At 40.9% G+C, this 18,915-nt stretch overlaps 1 protein-coding gene across 3 annotated transcripts; it reads left to right on the plus strand.

Moving 5' to 3' along the window:
• Nucleotides 1–372: 372 nt before the first annotated feature.
• FAM98A (family with sequence similarity 98 member A) lies at nucleotides 373–18,637 on the plus strand. Of its 3 annotated transcripts, XM_082306677.1 has the most exons (10): nucleotides 404–434; nucleotides 667–745; nucleotides 3,760–3,908; nucleotides 5,383–5,517; nucleotides 7,353–7,537; nucleotides 9,958–10,038; nucleotides 11,409–11,525; nucleotides 14,204–14,371; nucleotides 15,914–17,779; nucleotides 17,953–18,637. In XM_082306677.1, the coding sequence occupies exons 2-9, from the start codon at nucleotides 693–695 to the stop codon at nucleotides 16,676–16,678; spliced, it is 1,653 nt and encodes a 550-aa protein (XP_082162803.1). In that variant the 5' UTR covers nucleotides 404–434; nucleotides 667–692; the 3' UTR covers nucleotides 16,679–17,779; nucleotides 17,953–18,637. The 3 variants fall into 3 exon arrangements, with proteins under 3 accessions (XP_082162804.1, XP_082162803.1, XP_082162805.1); XM_082306678.1 differs by lacking the exon at nucleotides 17,953–18,637 and having other exon boundaries at nucleotides 373–434; nucleotides 15,914–17,807; XM_082306679.1 differs by lacking the exons at nucleotides 404–434; nucleotides 17,953–18,637 and having other exon boundaries at nucleotides 618–745; nucleotides 15,914–17,807.
• Nucleotides 18,638–18,915: the final 278 nt, after the last annotated feature.

The following is an 18,915-nucleotide window of genomic DNA, read 5'->3' on the forward strand; positions in this document are numbered from 1 at the left end:
TCGCTCGCTCGCTCTCTGACGCGGTTTGACCCTTCCGCCGCTCCGTCCCCCTCCGCCCGTTGCCGCGACGCCGCTCGCCACGGCACATTCCAGCGTGGGTTCCGCGGCGGGGAGGAGGGGTCCTTCCTCCGGGCCTGCCCCAGGCGCCGCCTGAACCGAAACGTGGGATCTTTGGCTCGTCCCGGGCTCCTCTCCCACAGAAACACCCCGGCGCCCGTCCTCGCATCCGCGTCTCCGTTTAGCAACGCTGCCTGGCTCGGCGGGTAGGCGGGGACCGCCGCGGAAGGAGGCCGCGCCGGTCAGGCACGGCGGCGGGGTGGCCCGAGAGAAGCCGGGTGAGGGGTCAGGCCGGGGCCCTGCTCCTCCCTCCCTCCCTCCCTCCCCACCCTGACATGCCAACCCGGCAGTCGGCGGCGCAGCAGCGTGCGAGCAGCGTACGTGGGGCCGCGGGGGGGGAGGACGGGGACGGGCACGGGCGGCGGGGGCTCCTCGCTCCCCCCGCACCGCAAGGCGGGGGCGGGGTGCGACCGTTGAGTCCCCCCCCGCGGGGCCGGGCTGCGGGGAGGTGGTCAAGGGAGGGAGGGAGGGAGGCGGCGGGTACCGGGGGCGCTGCGGGTACCGGGGGCGCTGCGGGTACCGGGGGCGCTGAGTCCCGCTGTCGCGCAGGTTCCCCCTCCGTGCCCCGCCGCAGGATGGAGTTCGAGCTCCTGGAGAGCGACGTGCTGGAGTCGCTGGAGGACCTGGGGTAGGTGCCCGGGGCCGAGCGACGCCCTGTCCCGGGGCGGCGCTGCCGGGGGGGGGGGGGAAGGGGCGCTCGGCGGCCGTTGGCGGGGCCGTGGCGTCCCCGGGCGGCCGGTGTGGGCCGGGAGCGGGAGGGCGGCCGCGGTGTGGGCCTCGGGCAGGCGGGGCCGGTGTCGCCCCGGAGGGCCGCGGCCCAGGAATGGTCCTTTTTCATCAGAGCTGAGGTGCCGGCCCCGTAGCGGGGCTGGGGATGGTGCCGGTTGGGCTTGAGAAAAGCAGCAAGCCCAACAGGCGGGTTTTGAGCTGTACGGCCTTTGCAAACGTTGTACCCCTTCCTGCGTGCTGATCTCCTTGATTCTTCTGGTGCCATCTCATCTGTGAGCCCTCTGTTCAGTCAAGCAGCCCTAGCTGAGGGGAGGGAAGGGAGAAAGAAACCTTTTAAGACAAGTTAGGGGAGAGGAAAACTTTTAGGTTTCATATTTAGTGAAAAATAATGGACGGCAAAAAAAAAATTGTAAATGACTGTTTTTGTCCTTTACTTTCTTTTTTAACGTAATACAGCACAGGAAACTTCTGTTGCTTAAACCTGTTACTCTGTCAGAGTCAGTGAAAGTTATATAAATATGAAAGGGAGAGCAAGGAGAACGTGCCCTACTGTAAGCTTGCATGTCTGTAAACTGTTGAGAGTTCAGACAAGAGGCAGCTACAATTTTGCTGCTGCTGGTTCTATGCAAACAGCTGTATTTACTCATGTTGGCCACATTCCCGTAAATCACTTTGTGGCTAGAGTCATTGTGCTCCAACAAAGATTATATTTCCAGGCTAAGTTGGTGATGATAGTTCCAAAGCTTGACAAATAGGCTTCTGTTTTGGCAGGTATTTCTCCAACTAAAATGTGAAAAGGTCTCTGCCATGATGCACATACCATGATCGACTTCTTTTTTCTGCCGTATGCTTAACAGGATATTACTGGCTTGAAGGATTTGTGATTTGTGCTCCTTATCTGTGTAATTATAGACAGAAAGTGTTGCTGTCAATTTTTAACATAAATAAATAAAGCGAACAATGAAAGCAGATTAAAAAAGAAGTCATGTCAACCAAGACTGACAACAGTGATTGAAAAGAAAATTTGGAGGGTGAAAGACATGGGGCTTCAACAGTATTGGTAATAACTGGGAAAACTACTGCACATGACTAAAGGACTTCTGTTTCCTTGTGTCTGGAAAGACTGGGGTGTCAAGATGGTGAGGTTTTAAGCTTTGGCAGTAGCTCCATGATCCTTCACAGTTCAACTTATTTTTTCTAACCAGATACTGAAGACATTTTGAATCTATTACTTGATTTTTTTTTTTTTTAATAGCATTGCACATCACAGAGTTGTTTCTTTTTGGATTTCTGCTCGAGGTGTTCAAATAGTGGCCTCTTGCCCTGTAAGTCAGTTTGTTGAACTGTTGAAAAAAGCAAACAAACTGGACAGCATAATGCTAGCTCTAGAACATGTGCCATTGGCAGGAATGGAAGGAAAAAGCTGCTTGCAGTCAGGAATCTGCAAGTTGGATTACTGGCCAAATAGATGTGTAGCTGAAGTCATAGTTATCAGAGATAACGCAGTCAAGATGTCATATCTGTCAAATAAAAATTCTAGAAAAGGGGCCTCTGATGTGACCAGTGACTTAAATCCAGATCCTGCCAAAGCAAAAGGCTTGTCATCACTTCCTTTCTACTTTGATCTATAACTGGATGTTTCTATTCTGAGTCCCAGATGTTCCTACACATATGTAGGTCTGAAACCTCCGTGGGACAGGACTTAAACTTGCTCTAATTAGCCTGTTGGAATTGTTTGGCCTACAGTGGTAATGTAGTAGGGTTGTAGCACATCAGATTACAGCTTCCCACCAGCTGCTGTTAGATTAACTCTGTGTCGCTAATCGAGCTGCTCTGTGAGGTAAAAGTTATTTTTGAGTGTGGCTTCTTTGTTTTGGTTGGATGAAGCAACAGGCTGTTACAGTGATGACCAAATCCTTTATATGCAATGTTAAGCACAAGAACAAAGTGTGGAGAATAAAATTTTAATTTGCTCTTTGAGAGATTTTTTTACTTCTGAGGTTCGCCAAGAGTTGACTGGACTCACTGGATTGCTGTGACATAGTGGGTGACTTTACCTGGAAGTTCGAAAGAGGGATTTCGGTTGATTGTGCTCACTCTTGGAGGTTTTTCTGTTTTGGGTGCAGTATACCAAAATAATACTGTGCATTTTTTTCTTAAATACTCTGGTAAGCTCCGACTTAGTGCGTCTACGTGGTTAATAAGGCAATCTTCTCTCTCCTCTTCCTCCTCCCCCGACAGAGTATCAGTACACAGATGTCCTAAAAACCATGTCTTCTAAGAACTGATCTGTACATTCATGCTTTCTTACACTAGGCCTGATTTTTGGCTTATTTTGTTTATGCAAAGAACTAATTCTATTTATTTTTCTTCTGCCCACTTAAGGTAATTTTTCAAAAGAGGGTATTGTTTTGCAGATCACTTTTGTAACATTTGTATCAAAGGCTTTCTTTTGTATGTCAACCCTTTAATACATGATAGGAAATGACAGAAAAGATGCACTAGTTCAGCAGTAATTAGTCAACATACTGTAAAGCAGTGCTCAAGAATGATACTTTGAAACTGCAGTTGCCCTAGATAGGTATATCGTAAGTACCATCTTCAAGAGATAGAGGCGAAGAAGTTGCCGCTGTATGTGGTAACATTCTCCAGAATGAAACCTTTGATGATGATATTTTGTGACACAGTCATTTTGGCAGCAAGCTAATGTGCATGGAAATGCTGGGTTTACTCAGATGTTTTCAGTATGCTTTTTCTCACAGTTCAGTGCAGGAATCTTATCAGTTTAGATGTTCAGCATTGCAGATGTGATGAGGGTGTAGCTCTTGATATGTATACAGCATAAAATAAATCTATCACAGGACATCAGTCACAGCAAATGTTAATAAACTGTGCTTTTGTTTTACTTGTCAGTTACAAAGGTCCATTGTTAGATGACGGAGCGCTGGCTCAGGCAGTCTCTCGTGGAGCCAGTTCCCCTGAATTCACCAAACTCTGTGCTTGGTTGGTATCTGAGTTACGCCTGTTCTGTAAACTAGAGGAAAATGTGCAGGCAACTAACAGTAAGTAGCCATAACTCTAGCACAAACGTGCACATAATGTGTGTTCTTGCATGCCGTAAAGATTTGGGCTGACAATTGCTAAATCTGTTGTACCAGGGAGTATCATCTGCACACTGTCAGATTTTGGATATTTTCTACCTCAAACTTGCCTAATGAACAGCCAGTAACGGTTGAAATAATAGTGAGGATCAAACAGTCTTTCTTCTGAAATTAGCTTTTTCTTTTAATTGTTCAACCATAGAGTTTTTTTAAAGTTCTTGGATGGATTTAAGGAAACATCAATGGGTTTTTTAATTAGATCATGAGCATACTTTTATTTCAACACTCCTGTTTGTAATTTTGATGTAAAAAATACCTACTGTTCACAGAAACATTCTCATGACTATGGTAACCATATTTTCTTTTTATTGTTGATTACCTTAACTCTGTGCTTACTATGTATTTTTCCGTCTTTATGGAAACACGCTGTGAGAAGGAGCCTGAAAATGTTTGTTTATCATTTTGGTGGAGGAAGCAAACCTTATATTTCCAAAAATGTTATTTTCAGTCAACTGGTCATGACATTCTACAAATTTAACAAATTGTTAAATTGGTATGATAACCTGTACTTCTGAATATCTAGTGTATTAACTCGTAATGCCTTTATGAGCTTAACTTTCAGTCTGCTCAGTGGCCAAAGATAGCCACCTTTCACCTCAACATCTGTTCTTTTCCTTTTTCTCTCTGTTTTTGACGTGTCCATCCTTCTAAAACATTCTCTAAACACAGGGATAGAAACATTTTATCTGTAGTACCATCAAGTCCTACCCTCATTTTGTGTGACTTGAGTTTATAAGTAACAGACATTTTGGGTTGAAGTCCCTTTTCAAAAGAAGAAAAACTGTTACCTCTCATTTATCACTATTTTTTGCATAACTTGGCTTAACAAATTCAGATTAGTTTCACTAATTTCTGACACAAATATCAGTCTAAGCTTTGGTTTACATGACAATTATTTTATAAAGGATGTTGGTACAAAATAAGATCAGTTGACAAATGTGAGCTTACAGGGAGAAGTAGTAAAAACATGAGAGCTCATAAACCATATTATTCATGACTTTATCAGAACTATCTAATATATTTGTAGTGGGAACAGTTAGTTGATACTTAAAATACCCCTGTAAAATTTGTAATGTTTTTAATGTCACTTTTCATTGTAGAAGTTGCCAGTGGCTGTCTGTTGTAGCTGGGAAAAGCTGTCAGTGAAATGTAATTTTACAATAATGAGGAATATCATGGCTCCAAACAGGTTGTGCTGTGTCTTTGAGAAACCCGAAGAACACATTTGGCTTCCATTAAAAGCAGGGTTTTAATGTTAAATAGCAACTGGAGCAAAGTATTATTTATTTTTTTTTTAAAAGAGCTAATTCATTCTAATCATAGCCAGAGATACATATATTAGCTGTAAACAAATTATTATTCTTTTCCTTCTAAGGTCCAAACGAAGCAGAAGAATTTCAACTTGAAATGAGTGGGTTGCTGGCTGAAATGAACTGTCCATATGCATCATTAACATCAGGGGATGTGACAAAACGCCTTCATAATCAAAAGAACTGTCTCTTGCTGCTTAGTAAGTTAAAAGGGTGCTGCAACTGTTTTTGTGCGAGTATCAGTATTGTTTCTTATGCTTAATGAGATACTGCTTTTTTTTTTTTACCGCAATGTATAACAACATTTACCTAAAATTATGAATTATTTTTCCCTGTAATTTACAGTGTCAGAATATTATACTTTCGGGTCTCATGAACTTACCAGTCATTCTGTAGCCAGTATATGGGTGGAAAATATTCTGAGTATTAACCTTTTTCACATTCACTAGCAAAAAGCCTGTCCTATTACTTCCCAAAAGGTACTCTGAAGAGGGAGTAGTTTGAAGACTTCTGCCAGGATTTAGCCACTGAACTTTGTTTAGAAGCGTTGTAAAAATGACCACTAACATCAGATGCATCATCATTTTGGAACCCCAACCATGATGACTTGCAAGGTGCAATAAGACTTGCATTTTCCTACACTCTGCCAACAATTGGAATTGTTGTGAAAATGTTTTATCCCAACTCCCAGTTCTTTTGATCATCTCCCTTAGTAAATAGCTTCAATGTTGCTTTCTGCTGGTTGAAAAGAAGATAGCAGTAGCAACAGTGACATTTTCCCTTTACTTTTCCACCCAGCAGGTCTCAATACCTAAATTGGTTTTATTCCTGCTTAGGAAATGTCAGAGGAGAAGAAATAGAACTTAAATTTGGAAAAAATGTGTGATGTTGATTCACATTTAAAAATAAAAAAAAGATTTTTACAAGTGTCAGAGTTAGAAATTGTAATACTATTTTTAATCTGATCTTAAATTCAGCCTAAATTAATGTTTTATTTACTTCCTCAGTTGCTGCTGATTCTTTAACTTTTCAAAACAGAAATTTAGTTCTGCACTCAGCTGAGATATAAGAAATTAATTACAGAGTAGGTGCCTGTATTTCAACAGTAGGAGGAAGATGAGTAGTAAGACTTAATCTGAATTTGTTTTGATAGTATGTTCAAAAATGTCAGAAGAAGTGAGGTAATTATTGTATTTAAAATATTTAAAATATTTGTTACTCAAACAACCTGCCCTTCAACTTTTTCTCTGTAAGCCAAGCCATTCAATAAATTTGGCTTGTCTGTGACACACAGTTTATCCCAGAGTCCTCTGTGATGTACATTTTGGTGATATAAGGCCACGCTCAGAAGCTGAACGCTGGTATCCCATCTGGCAGGAATACAGTGTTTACTGTCAAACGTGTTGTAATGTGATGGTAGGCTCTTGCAGTTCTGATACTGAAGAGCACTGCAGGCATTCTAGCTTCTATTTCATCAGTCACTGCCTTCCTTTCTGGAATTATTATAAACCTGAATTCTCAATAGTACTTTTAAAAGTGAGGTTATTTTTCTACTCTGCATCTTGCCTGGGGAAGTAGAGGAGATTCATCCAACATTTCACTTCTCTCTACTCCTTTCCTTGCTTTGTTTCCTAGAGCCTCAAGGAGTGCTTGCTTGTCTAGCTTAAAGTGCATGTCCCAGTCTCTCATCCTGCTTATTTCCATGTTCCTAGTCTCCTGTCTTTGCTGGGCAAAGCCTGAAGGAAGAGAGCTGTGCTCTGTTGAACTCTGTGATTAATACCTGTTGGAATCATAGGGATTTTTTCCAGGCTTTAATTAGTTGTACTAAACCTTTCTCCTGTTTGTTGTTTCTAGCATTGGGCTCAGTGATTGTTAGAAATATGAGTGTTTCGTGGATACCAAAATTATAGCCCTAACTCTTTCTATAACAGTCCATTTGCACATTTGTTCGTTGTAAGCACTTGAGTTCTCACTGGTTCTAAAATAATTTAACTTGGCTATATCTGATGCTGAAATCTAATTTTTCTTACCCCAGCATACCTCATCTCAGAACTGGAAGCTGCCAGAATGCTGTGTGTGAACGCCCCTCCTAAAAAAGCACAGGAAGGAGGTGGCAGTGAAGTCTTTCAGGAGCTAAAAGGCATATGTATTGCTTTAGGCATGTCCAAGCCTCCAGCCAACATAACGATGTTCCAGTTCTTCAGTGGAATTGAAAAAAAAGTAAGATTCAAAGGAACAAAACTAGAATATTTATGATGTTACTGTTTTGATGGAAAATAGTTCTGCTACCAGGGAGAGATTTGCCTCTTGTGAAACTCCAGTGTTTGAATTGTGAAGGAGACTTAATATGGTTTACTGAGTATGCCAAGAATCAGGATTTTGAAAATGAATTTAAAGGCTTTTTCCCTGCCAAGGCACGAGGTCAGGGACTGCTGCTGCTATCATTGCCTTATGGGGTCAGGTATTTCTTACTCTGCTCTAGGTTTTAATGTCATCACCTGTTGTAGGAGACATGGAAAATGCTGAGCTTAGGCCTCAGGAAGAAGGTTAAGGAGAAATGTGTTCCAAGAAATACACCTAAACAAATTTTTACAGGAACCTACTGTTTCAAAAATGCTTTGGTTAAAAGGTGTCGTAACTAAAGTCAAGTTTACACCTTTTCCCTAAGGCTTCATCATTTCTCATGGTTCCATTTATATTTGTTCTTTACATGTTGTCTTCTCCAGGTTGGTTTTTTTTGGTGTGGTTTTTTTTTTTTTTAAATAAATTTACTTTTGTTTGAGTATGTTTTATAAAGCACAGAAATGAAGTGTAATGGACTGTCCAGTGCAGAGAGCAAAGGTGGGGGACAGAAAGTTTTTAAGTTAAGTAACTTAACTTGTAGGATAGGTGAGAGCAGAACAGCAGAAGAGAACCTTTGTGAACTTCAAAGAACAGATATGATTACAAAGTTCCCCAAAATACTTTCAGAGAAGTTTTTTGACTAATGTTTTAGTTGCGTAGTACTTAAACAAATCCAAGCAACTGAAAATAGTGCTTCAGTTCTTTGCAAGAAATCAGTTTGGATTGACCTGTTTAAGAAGAGGAGGATGGTTTTCGGCAGAAATCCAAGGTGTGGAATGGAAGCAGTTTGTTTTTCTGTTTTTGGCATTGTCATAGGCATTAAATAGTTAGATACGTAAGAAATCTGTGCTTCCATTTTCTGTAAAAGGTAGAAAGTATTCCTAACAATGAACAATGCTAGCAAGCTTTGCTGGTGAAAAAGACTGTAAAAATACAGAATATGAAATAGATGAAAATCTTTTTAATCTGGGAATTCTGTTATGTTTTACTAATTGACTTTTCTTTTATGTTGTCTTGCTTTAAAGTCAAACTTGCATACACCTTGCAAAATCATTAAGGTTTTATGAATGTTATCTCATTGATTTATAGCCATAGGTGGTTATACTGAAAAAACTGTGAACAGTCCTTATAGTGTAATAAAATGCATCAGGAATTTCTAACCTACACAGTTTTTAAGAAATCATATATAGCTGTGGTGCTTACAGTCCGAACACTTCAGATGTTGGTAGTATTTGAGGAGAAAGTAAAGCTGACTAATAACTGCAAAACTTATTTCACTTTGTAAATGAGAATACATCACAAACAAAATGTGAAAACTTAAATAACATAGCATGAAAATTTTCTCTCTTGTCTGTAGGATGATAGTTATAAGAAGAGATCACCCTAAACTTTTCTTATTTTTAAAAAGTGACTCTTAGAATGGCAATATTCTGATTGTAAAAATTAAGCTACCTTTTTCTTTGCACATACATAGTACAGACTGGAGTAGGATCTTTGTATAAATCACTCTCTTTGTTAATGATCCACCACATTAAAAAAAGAAACTGACGATAGTTGAATGAACTGCTACCTCTGCTATTCTGAAATCACTTGGTTTTAAAATCTTCAAGTTAAACAAATTGGGCTCAGCACCTTTGGAAAAACAGGTCACTGAATGTGTTAAATCAGCTGCTGGAATGAACAGCCAAGGAAGTTCAAAAATGTGGTTTGCAGGAGTGGAAAAAGTGAAGTTTCATAACGACAACCTGTTTTGATCCAAGTTTTTGTCTCTCCTACTCTGTTTCTTTGCACTGAAATCCTCAGAAATTTTGAGATAGGAAAGATAACTGAAGTTGTGCCCAAACTTTTAAAATGCAAGTTAAATTTAAGTTTTTATTTTGAAGATTTTTTCCTTCTGATTGTAAAGAGGGGTCCTTCTTTATGTCATGTTATATTTCACATAGTCTTAATACCACCTTTTTGATACAAGCATGAGGTTTTTTCTGAATTAAAGAGATGATGTGTAGAATAATCCCTCTGTCTTCAAGGGCAGCTGTACCTCATGGAATCTTTCTGTTTTAACTGTAGATCTACTCTGTAGTTCTTTCTCTTAATTTTTAAATAATTATAGCTAGAAATATAAAAATAGTTGCTTTCCAAAAGAAGTGTGCTTGGTTCTCTGTCCCAGAGAAAACAACTTGATATTGGGGGTTGCTTTGTCATGCCTATGGCTGTCCAAAAGTCCTCTCCTGTAATTTGAATCTTGAAAAGCTAATTTTTTTTAGCCAATGCTTTTATTTTTACATGTCTCCTAACAGCTGAAGGAAACCCTAGCAAAGGTTCCACCTAATCATGTTGGAAAACCTTTATTGAAGAAACAACTGGGACCAGCTCACTGGGTAAGTAGTTGCAGGTATTAGAGCCTGTTTCCCTTTTTCAGGTATATAAAGTATTGATCTTGATTCTGTGTGTAATGTTGCAAAATGATTTTTCTCATCTCTTTCTGAAGATGAGAAGAAAATTTCTTGCAGTGTTTTATATATATGTTGGTACAATCAATGTTCAGCATCTGATAAGATCTTAGGCTCGTGAATCTGTATGTCCAGATGCAGGCAAAAGTTTTCCAAAATAAAGGAGATTTACGGTGGTGGTGCTGACCTGCGTGCTTGTGCAGTAGCTTAAGCCTTCCTCTCCTGCCCCTTGGCAGCACTCTCTGTGTGACCTAGCAGTGCTGAGATGGTGTCACATCCCCTCCTGTGGCTTCTTTCCAGCTGACCTGTGGGTCTTCCCATCATTTCCTCCTTTCTTTCTGTGCTGCTGGAGTAGTCTGCTTCCTTCATAGCCTCTTCTCCCAGAAGCAGTGGGTGTGCAGGTGGAAGCTGGGAGAGGCTGTACACCCAGGTGGCAGAGCTGCAATCATCTCCAGCTGAGTTTTGTCACCTGCTGTTGTAGAAGCAGTGTTTCTGGGTTAGATACTGCTGCTGCACCAGCACAAAGCTATGGTTACTGCTGCAAGACTGCCAGTCTCTCTTGTGTCTCTTGCTTAAGGTTGAAGCTCATCTACTCCCAAGAGTCTGCTTCCTTCAATGCTTGCATTGGTGAGGCTGAAAGTGGGCCCTACTGCCCCCTCCAGCCAGACTTCAGCCAATACATAAATCATTTCTTTAATGGTGCAAATCTCAACTGTTGCTCTGACTAGACCACTGTCTGGTACCAGGTGTGTTTCTAGCGATGGCTTTTCCCCGTAGGGCACTTTGTTGTCCTGTCTGTATGCAGATTGTGCTTTAATCAAGATCCTCTTACAGTACTTTACTTAGTTTTAGTCTTCTATCTTTGCTCTATCTTTGTCCTTAAGCTTACTACTTTTTAAGAAGGTAAGGGCACCCTGGTCCCTAGGACTTACGTATGTTCTTGCATCTCCTTCAGCTCGTTGCATGTATTATTTTCTCACTTTTGCTTCTCTGTCCTGATGAGAAATGCCTCAGCAGTGTGTGCAATTTTTACGTCCCTTGTGAAAAACAGACAGCTGTGCTGTTAGAAATCGTAGAAGGCTGAATGTGAGGATAACAGAGCCTTCAAAGCCTTCAGGAAGATAGTGCCAGCAAGCATAGCTTGCTGTGGGCCCATTTGACAAGGTAGATAATTGTGGGCTTAAGCCCTGCTTAGTATCTCTGTGTCTCTTATTCTCTTCCGTCCACATAGTTTATTATCTTAAGTAGAAACGTTTTACCTATAATCTATAGGTTATGTTTGCAAATTTTTGTTTCAGGAAAAAATTGAAGCAATTAATCAAGCCATAGTCAATGAATACGAAGTCCGAAGAAAACTGTTAGTCAAACGTTTGGATGTTACTGTGCAGTCCTTTGGCTGGTCAGATAGAGCTAAGGTACAAACAACTTGCTGTGAAGTCCTGGTTGATGGTAATGCTTTATAATAAGTATCTCTGGAAAACTGCTTCATTGTTTCATCCCTCATGAGTAAGAAATAACCACAGGAGTTGTCTGGTTTGAGTTTCTGAAGAAGTTTATGACATTGTAAGATGACTAAAAATTTTTTACTTACAAGTGATTTGTTGGATTTTAAAATAGTATGTAAAATGAGAAGATAGACCATGTGTAACTATACACGAAAGCCAAAACATGCGGTTAAGTAGACCACTAGAAAAAAGTAGTAAGAGGAGATTACTGATCCAACCATTTGCGTTCAGAGTGCCATAATGTGAATCATTAAGTGCTGTGTCTGTGTGATGGTAGAAAAGCATCTTCCTGTTGACCATCCCTTAACTTACTTTGTGCTGTCCACAGTGATCAGATTTCCTTAACTCAAAGTGTGTCTGCAAGCACAACTCCACAGATGCACATGAGAAAAGCTGCTAAGGCACTACTTGTTCTTACCTCATAGACAGGGTAATATTTTATGTGCTTCTTTTGTCTTTGAACCGTGAAAGTGGCTGTGACATGACGTCTGTTCTCTCTGAGTATGTGATAACATATTCTGCTTTTAAAAATAATTACATGGCTTCCCTATTTCCTATATTTCATAGTGAAAAAGGAATGATGAGATTTAAAAAGTAGTACATATCACTTATTTTCTAGGACTAAACCAGATCTGCTAACATGCTGTTAATTACGCTGCTGGCAGTGTTTGAGACTGAGTTATTAGTGATAAACTGTGACACATGAATCATCAAGTGTTTTTTCTTGATAAATGGTATATTAAAAAGCAGCTGTATTTTAATAATAAACTGTGACCTCTCGCCTTTTCTGTTTCAACACCTGAGCAGGACTTCTACTGGTGTCCTATCTCTTAAACCTTATATTTTTCAGGTTTTTTAGTAGGTGATTGAAGAACTGATTGTTTGAATATTTTAATAGTGAATGAAAATGGGCAAAAGCATGGATTAGGTTAAAAACCAGGGACTTCTAATTGTGTTATAGCTTTGGCATCCAAATCCATGTTTGTTTGTTTTTTCTAGGAGAATTCTCAGATGTTTTTGAACTTGACTAGCTACGTGAAATCCTTTCACAAAAAACATAAGTTGTCTATATGCATTTATATCTATTGAAATGCAAATCTAAATTTTTTAGGACTATAACAATACGAAATTGGAGAACGTGGCTATAGTATGCCAGACATGCAACACGGTTTGTTTGAACAGTAACTTTTAGCAGTGCTTTAATACATGATGGTAATTTTTTTTTTATTTTAAAATTTGAGAAGTATCAGAATGCAGCAGCATAATGAAATAGTTACTTCTGCAGATAGTAGAAAACACAGTAAAAACTTCATAGTCTATTATTAGGGGTTTTTAAGTTCAAAAATTCCAAGGTTCACCTAAAAGAATAATATCATAGCACCAAAATAGTGTGCTCAGAGCTCAGTCAAACTTGCCAGGGAAAAACATACTACTGCTCTGGTGAATACTGTTGCTTCTCCTGTCTTTAGCCAGTGTCAGGTAAATGGCATGCATGTTTTCCTTCATTTTGAATAAACTCTGTTCAACTTGTAATATAAAAGTAGAAGCTTTTGGTTCTAAAAACTTACCACTGAGTGACTTGGAAATACATACTCTCAATTCTTCCCAGTTCCAGTTTTCTGCCTTTAGATGGAAAATAGGATTTTAGGATTTTAAAATTTGCTCCTAAGTTCTTGCCCTGTCAAGAGATTTGTTGGAAAACCTGGTTTGCCTGTCCCCACTGCTGTCATCTGGAGTCCAGACAAAAAGCAGCCCTTCTGTCTGTGTGCAGATTGCAATCTGGTTTATCCTAACTGCATCACACATTATACTCTGTTGATAACTGAAGATAGACGTAACTCATGTACTAACTCATGGCTGGTAGCACAGACTTCTGTTGTGTCTGTCAGTTGGAAAACTACTGTCATGCTTTTGAGGCGTTCAAAAAAGCCAGTACGGTTAATGCCAAAAGGCAGTAGAGGAAGAGAGATTGCATACAAGGCAAAGTTGACCTGTAGGATCTCAGTTCTAGCTTGGGCACTACCTATGTTAGACAAAGGACTGAATGAGAACAAGCACTTGAGAGCTTAGTTCTGCCAGTACCTCTTGATGGCTTGCCTTTGTTGAAGAAGCTGACTGGAATGAAGAGTGTGAAAGAGTTAACACAGCCTTTTTCTGCTGATACAGTGTTGGTCAGGATGCAGGCACAGAAGGAGGTCTGGAGGCTGGACACAGACGTGTTTCACTTTCAGTATCTTTTAGGCATTAGCAGTAATTCTTGTAACTATATGACACACTTCTGTGTTTGCCTGGAAGTAATACAGTCTGCATGTATATATTGTTCATCTTAAAATTGTCAGAAGATCGGTGTCTCGTCAGTTCAGTCAGAATAGTGTTTCCTATATTACTTAATAAATTAATTTGACAAATGCTAGCTTTGTTGCAGTGATTCTTAGTTACAAAGTAGTTCTCGCTGTTTTTATATTGATTTTTGTTCTATTTGCAGTAGTGTCTTGTTCTTCAGTGTTGATTTGATTCTTTTGGTGAGGTGTCCCATTGCTTTCCTATTACTTTAGCTGACTGTGTTTTGTTTTTCTTCTCTCCAACAGAGTCAAACAGAAAAACTGGCTAAAGTCTACCAGCCAAAACGTGCCCTCTTATCTACTAAGTGCACTATTTCCGTTGCAAATCTTTTGGCAGCTCGGCAGGATCTGTCAAAGATTATGAGAACAAGCAGTGGGTCCATCCGAGAGAAGACTGCATGTGCCATTAATAAGGTACCTTTAGTGACAAATGGCTTGCTCTGTTATGAATATTTAAGTAATTTGAATGTAGTAATAAATCCTACTTTTTTTTAGGATTGTAAGTGGAATTTGGAAATAAAGGATAAGAAACTTGATGTTTATGTACCCCAGATTGTGCATCAGTGCATTATGGGAACTACAGTTTCACCTGTTTAGATTCAGAGTGCCCCTTCTCAGGGGCAGTAAAAAATTGCTGAAATAACTTTGATTATTTTCAGTGGGAGTAGGCCTGCTCTGTCTTATCAGAATTACTGATGTCATTACAGTGCTGCTACCTAATTCTGTCACCGTGTCTAAAATAATACCTACAAAGTACCCGTGTTTCTGGTCTATGTAAGTAGAATGTATTAATATCACAAAGCAAGGATCTCACGGGTTAGATTATAGTCAAGTGTGCAGTTTTAGCAATGACGTAGTAGGAATACGATTTAGACTAAGAAATTTCCCTTGTTTCAAAAATTATTATTTTACAGGAATAATAGGCTCACAAAAGTACATGTGCTGAACTTGAAGCTCAGTAGCTATGTACAGCAGTGTACTTGGTACTTTAAAATTTGTGAGTGTACATACATGCTTTTCTCCATTTTGGGTACCAATTGTATTTCAGGTAATATTTTAATTCATTTAGGATGGAATGGTGGTGTGGTGATTTGACCACATCCCCCTCCACCCCAAATAATTTTTACACCTTTTTAGTGTAGTTGGAGTGTGGAATGTAAAGTAAGTTAAGTGGGAAGACAGATGGGACTGTCATGAGACTGTATGTATGTTTTACTAGAAATGCAATACTGCCCTGCTGCTGATCCATATCCTGTTAGCTTATCTCCATTATCAATATTAAATGTTTTCCAAGACATAACATAAAGTAACCCGCTTCTATTCAAGTTTTTTTGTTATATCACTTTAAAACTTGAAGCAATGCAAGTGTCCTGTCCCGTTTTAAGTCTTGCTAAATTCTTAATGTCACAGCATCCTTGGGCAGCTAAAGACCTTCTGGAGTCTTGCTCGACTCCGTTTAGTACTGTCTCGTACCTGTTTGTTGGTGTGTAAGTTTGTCTGTGTGTGTCCTTACTGAAAAATAAAAATCTTTGCACTTGGTTTACCAAAGATACCATCTTAGCGAATGGCTTCTACAGCAATTCAGAGTAGTATTTAGCAGAGAGACTGTGTTGCACTGTACTTGTGGTTGTTTGAGATTAGCAGTCTGCACTAGTAAACAGTTTAGTGAAAGACTGTATTGATGCTGCCTCTACTGGTGTGCCTGCTGTTCGAACGAAAAATCCAGGTCTCCAGACATGCCTTGTTAGCAGTGCTCTGAGTACTAGATAATCCCTGTTTAATTTTTATTAATTGGAGATAAAGGTCTGCACATTCAAACATACAGAAGTTTGCCTTGATGAAATCCTCTAGATGTAAGAACCATTGAGCGGCTGCTGTTTGTGGTGTGTATCGGTAAGTGTGACTCTTCTGTGAGGTGTTACAACTCCTATGGCCGTTCTCCCTTTCCCTTTGCAGGTGCTAATGGGCAGAGTGCCTGACAGAGGAGGAAGGCCCAATGAAATTGAACCGCCACCTCCTGAGATGCCACCATGGCAGAAAAGACCAGAGGCTGGTCCGCAGCAAGGTGGTGGCAGAGGAGGAAGAGGTGGCTATGAGTCCTCATATGGAGGGCGAGGAGGTTATGACCATGGGGGTCACGACCGAGGAGGAAGAGGAGGCTATGACTCATCATACGGAGGGCGAGGAGGTCATGAGCAAGGAAGCCATGATCGAGGGGGACGAGGAGGACGTGGTGGTTATGATCATGGCGGCAGAGGAGGCGGAAGAGGAAACAAGCTTCAAGGAGGTTGGACAGATGGTGGAGGTGGTGGCGGCTACCAGGATGGCAGCTACAGGGAGAGCAACTACAGAGATGCAGGTTTTCAAACGGGTGGCTACCACGGTGGTGGTGGTGGTGGCGGTGGCTACCAAGGAGGAGGCTATGGGGGCTACCAGTCATCTTCATATTCAGGAAGTGGCTACCAAGGGGGTGGTGGTGGTGGCTACCAGCAGGAAAACAGATATCAAGATGGTGGGCCCCACAGTGACCGAGGGGGTGGGCGTGGAGGAGGGAGGGGTGGCCGTGGCGGTCGGGGTGGCCGCGGAGGCCAAGGAGGAGGCTGGGGGGGCAGAGGTGGACAGAACTTTAATCAAGGGGGGCAGTTTGAGCAGCACTTCCAGCATGGAGGTTATCAGTATAATCAATCTGGCTTTGGACAAGGAAGACACTTCACGAGCTGAGGCTGCTAAAAACTTTTGCTTCAGCAGAGCTCACATAATAGAAAACTGGTTTCAGAGGCCTGGTTTAATCGCTGCTTGAATTAGTACAGGTTTGTACGTGGCAGGTAGAATCTCTTTGGGTGGGATGTTTTGCATTGAGCAAAGTACAACTTCCTGTAGACCTCTCCTCCCCCCTGCCCCTCAACCTGTCTGAATTAAATGCATCATCGCTACCCACTGCACCCTAAACATCGACTAATAGCCATGCTTTTTAGATGTTGGACTGGTTCCCTCTGCTCAAAACACTTTTGTTCTGAAACTACCTGCTGTGTTTGCTTTCTGCTTTGATTTAGAGAAATGTCAAGACCCGTCTGGTCAAATTTGTCTACTATAATACACAATAGAACTTCTGCATTTTTCCCCCTAATCATTGTTCAATTACACGTTCTAAAATCAGTTCTGAGTATTGCTTTTTGGCTTGCTGACCTCTTGTTTTAGTCATGAAGGTGTTACACACACATGCGTGCGCGCACAGTGAACTCCCTCTGACAAACAGGTTTGTTGTCTATTATATGAGCTCTACTGTGGATGCCATGTTCGGTAGCCTTATCCCCTGCTAAACAAAGTTTTCCCACCTGCTCAACTCTGAAGACTGACCGCCGCCAAAATCTGCAAAGATCATTTAAAACTAAGCTAAATTGTGAACCAATAGTGTGTGTAGGCCTGTAGTTAGGTGTAGCAATTCAAACTGACCTGCATCCATCCAAAACAAGTTGCTCCTCCTCCAAACGTAATTTTTACTTGAAATCAGCTAGAAGAAATGACAAACTGAAATTTATTTTATTTGCAAGTTAATACCACTGGCTCAGCAAATCTAGGGCAATTTGTTTTGGGGGTTGTCTTTTTAAAGAAATGCACTACGGCCTGGGAAGATTAGTTCCTGCCTGGAGGAAGCCCTTTTATTATTGCTGCAGAAAACAAAGCCTGGCTGAGTTTGATGTTCTAATGTTTGGTTTTTTCCTTTACTGAAAGCCACATAATGCTTCTTGCTGGGTTTTTTGTGTACATAAACATTGTCAAGCTGTGAAAGAAAATGGCTGAAGGTGTGCTGTTGTATAAAAGGTGAGCAATAAAAGTATCTGTATGTTCCCTTTGCTTTAGTTTCTTTTCTTTCTTGGTAGTAAAAAGCAGTTGCTACAGTAGCTGGGAATTCGTGGGGTTTTCTGTCTGCTTCATCTATGTTTTCATTTTAATCTATTTAATTTCATCTTCATTTACATTTTAATCTATTTTAGATGTTCTAGTTGTCCCAGCTGTACTGTGCATTCTGCCCCCTGAGAAGCTGTCAGAAGCAGATAGGAGGAACTGATCTTCAATTGCCCCGAGCTTTGTTCTGTTCCTCCCTCTGAACTGGTGTAGCAGCATGCAGTGCTCTCTCTTGGCGGAGTTATTCTTAAGCTGTGTGAGCACCCCTCTCCCAGGTTATGCTCCTGCATGCCATGTGAACATGGTATGCTGCTTCTGGGAATGCTCCTGATGCTCTCTAGCCTTGTGGAAAATGTAGGTTCCTGCTACTGTGCTCGGATCGGTGTAGCACAGGCTACACTGATGGCGGTTTCTAGCTACCTGAAGTGCCCTTGGGGCTGAATCCAGGTTGATGCAAGCGGGAGGAGTTCCTCGGATTACAGAAATAACACGAGCATTTTGGAGAATCTGTATAACGCTGGTGTTGGATAAACATTGTTCAGAACTGATTTCACGGTATTTCATTCCATGATCAACCTAAAAATCTCCTGTTTAGTTTATTGCGGCCACTAGGTGCTGCTAGCGATTCACAGGTTGGAAGCGAAGGTCTCTGTGAAAGGCACTTGGGAATCTGACTTAATCTCTTCTGTATTTTTTTAATGTTTCAAAAAAATTTAGCGAGTCTGATAAGGAAAAAGTATTCCATATTGAATCCAGGTGTTTGAGGGTCGCCGATATAGATCTATCTCCCCATAATACAGTTCAAATTATGATAATCTAAAAATGAATGTTGCTGCTTCACAAAAGTATTGATGGTTTCTTACAGCGCGATGCTCCAGAGAAGATCTCCCTTGTGGGAGAGTAATACCTTGTTGTGAGCATTAGCTGGTGACTAGCTGCACTCATGCAAAAATAATTAGTGGTCTTTTTAAGAATTAAGATTCCTACAACTGGGTCAGTCCTGAACTGGTAAAGGTAGAGAGACTGACAGAGTTAAAGAGCTTTTTGCTGGG

Source organism: Platalea leucorodia (genome assembly GCF_965183815.1).
Source record: "Platalea leucorodia genome assembly, chromosome: 3".
Taxonomy (NCBI): Eukaryota; Metazoa; Chordata; class Aves; order Pelecaniformes; family Threskiornithidae; genus Platalea; species Platalea leucorodia.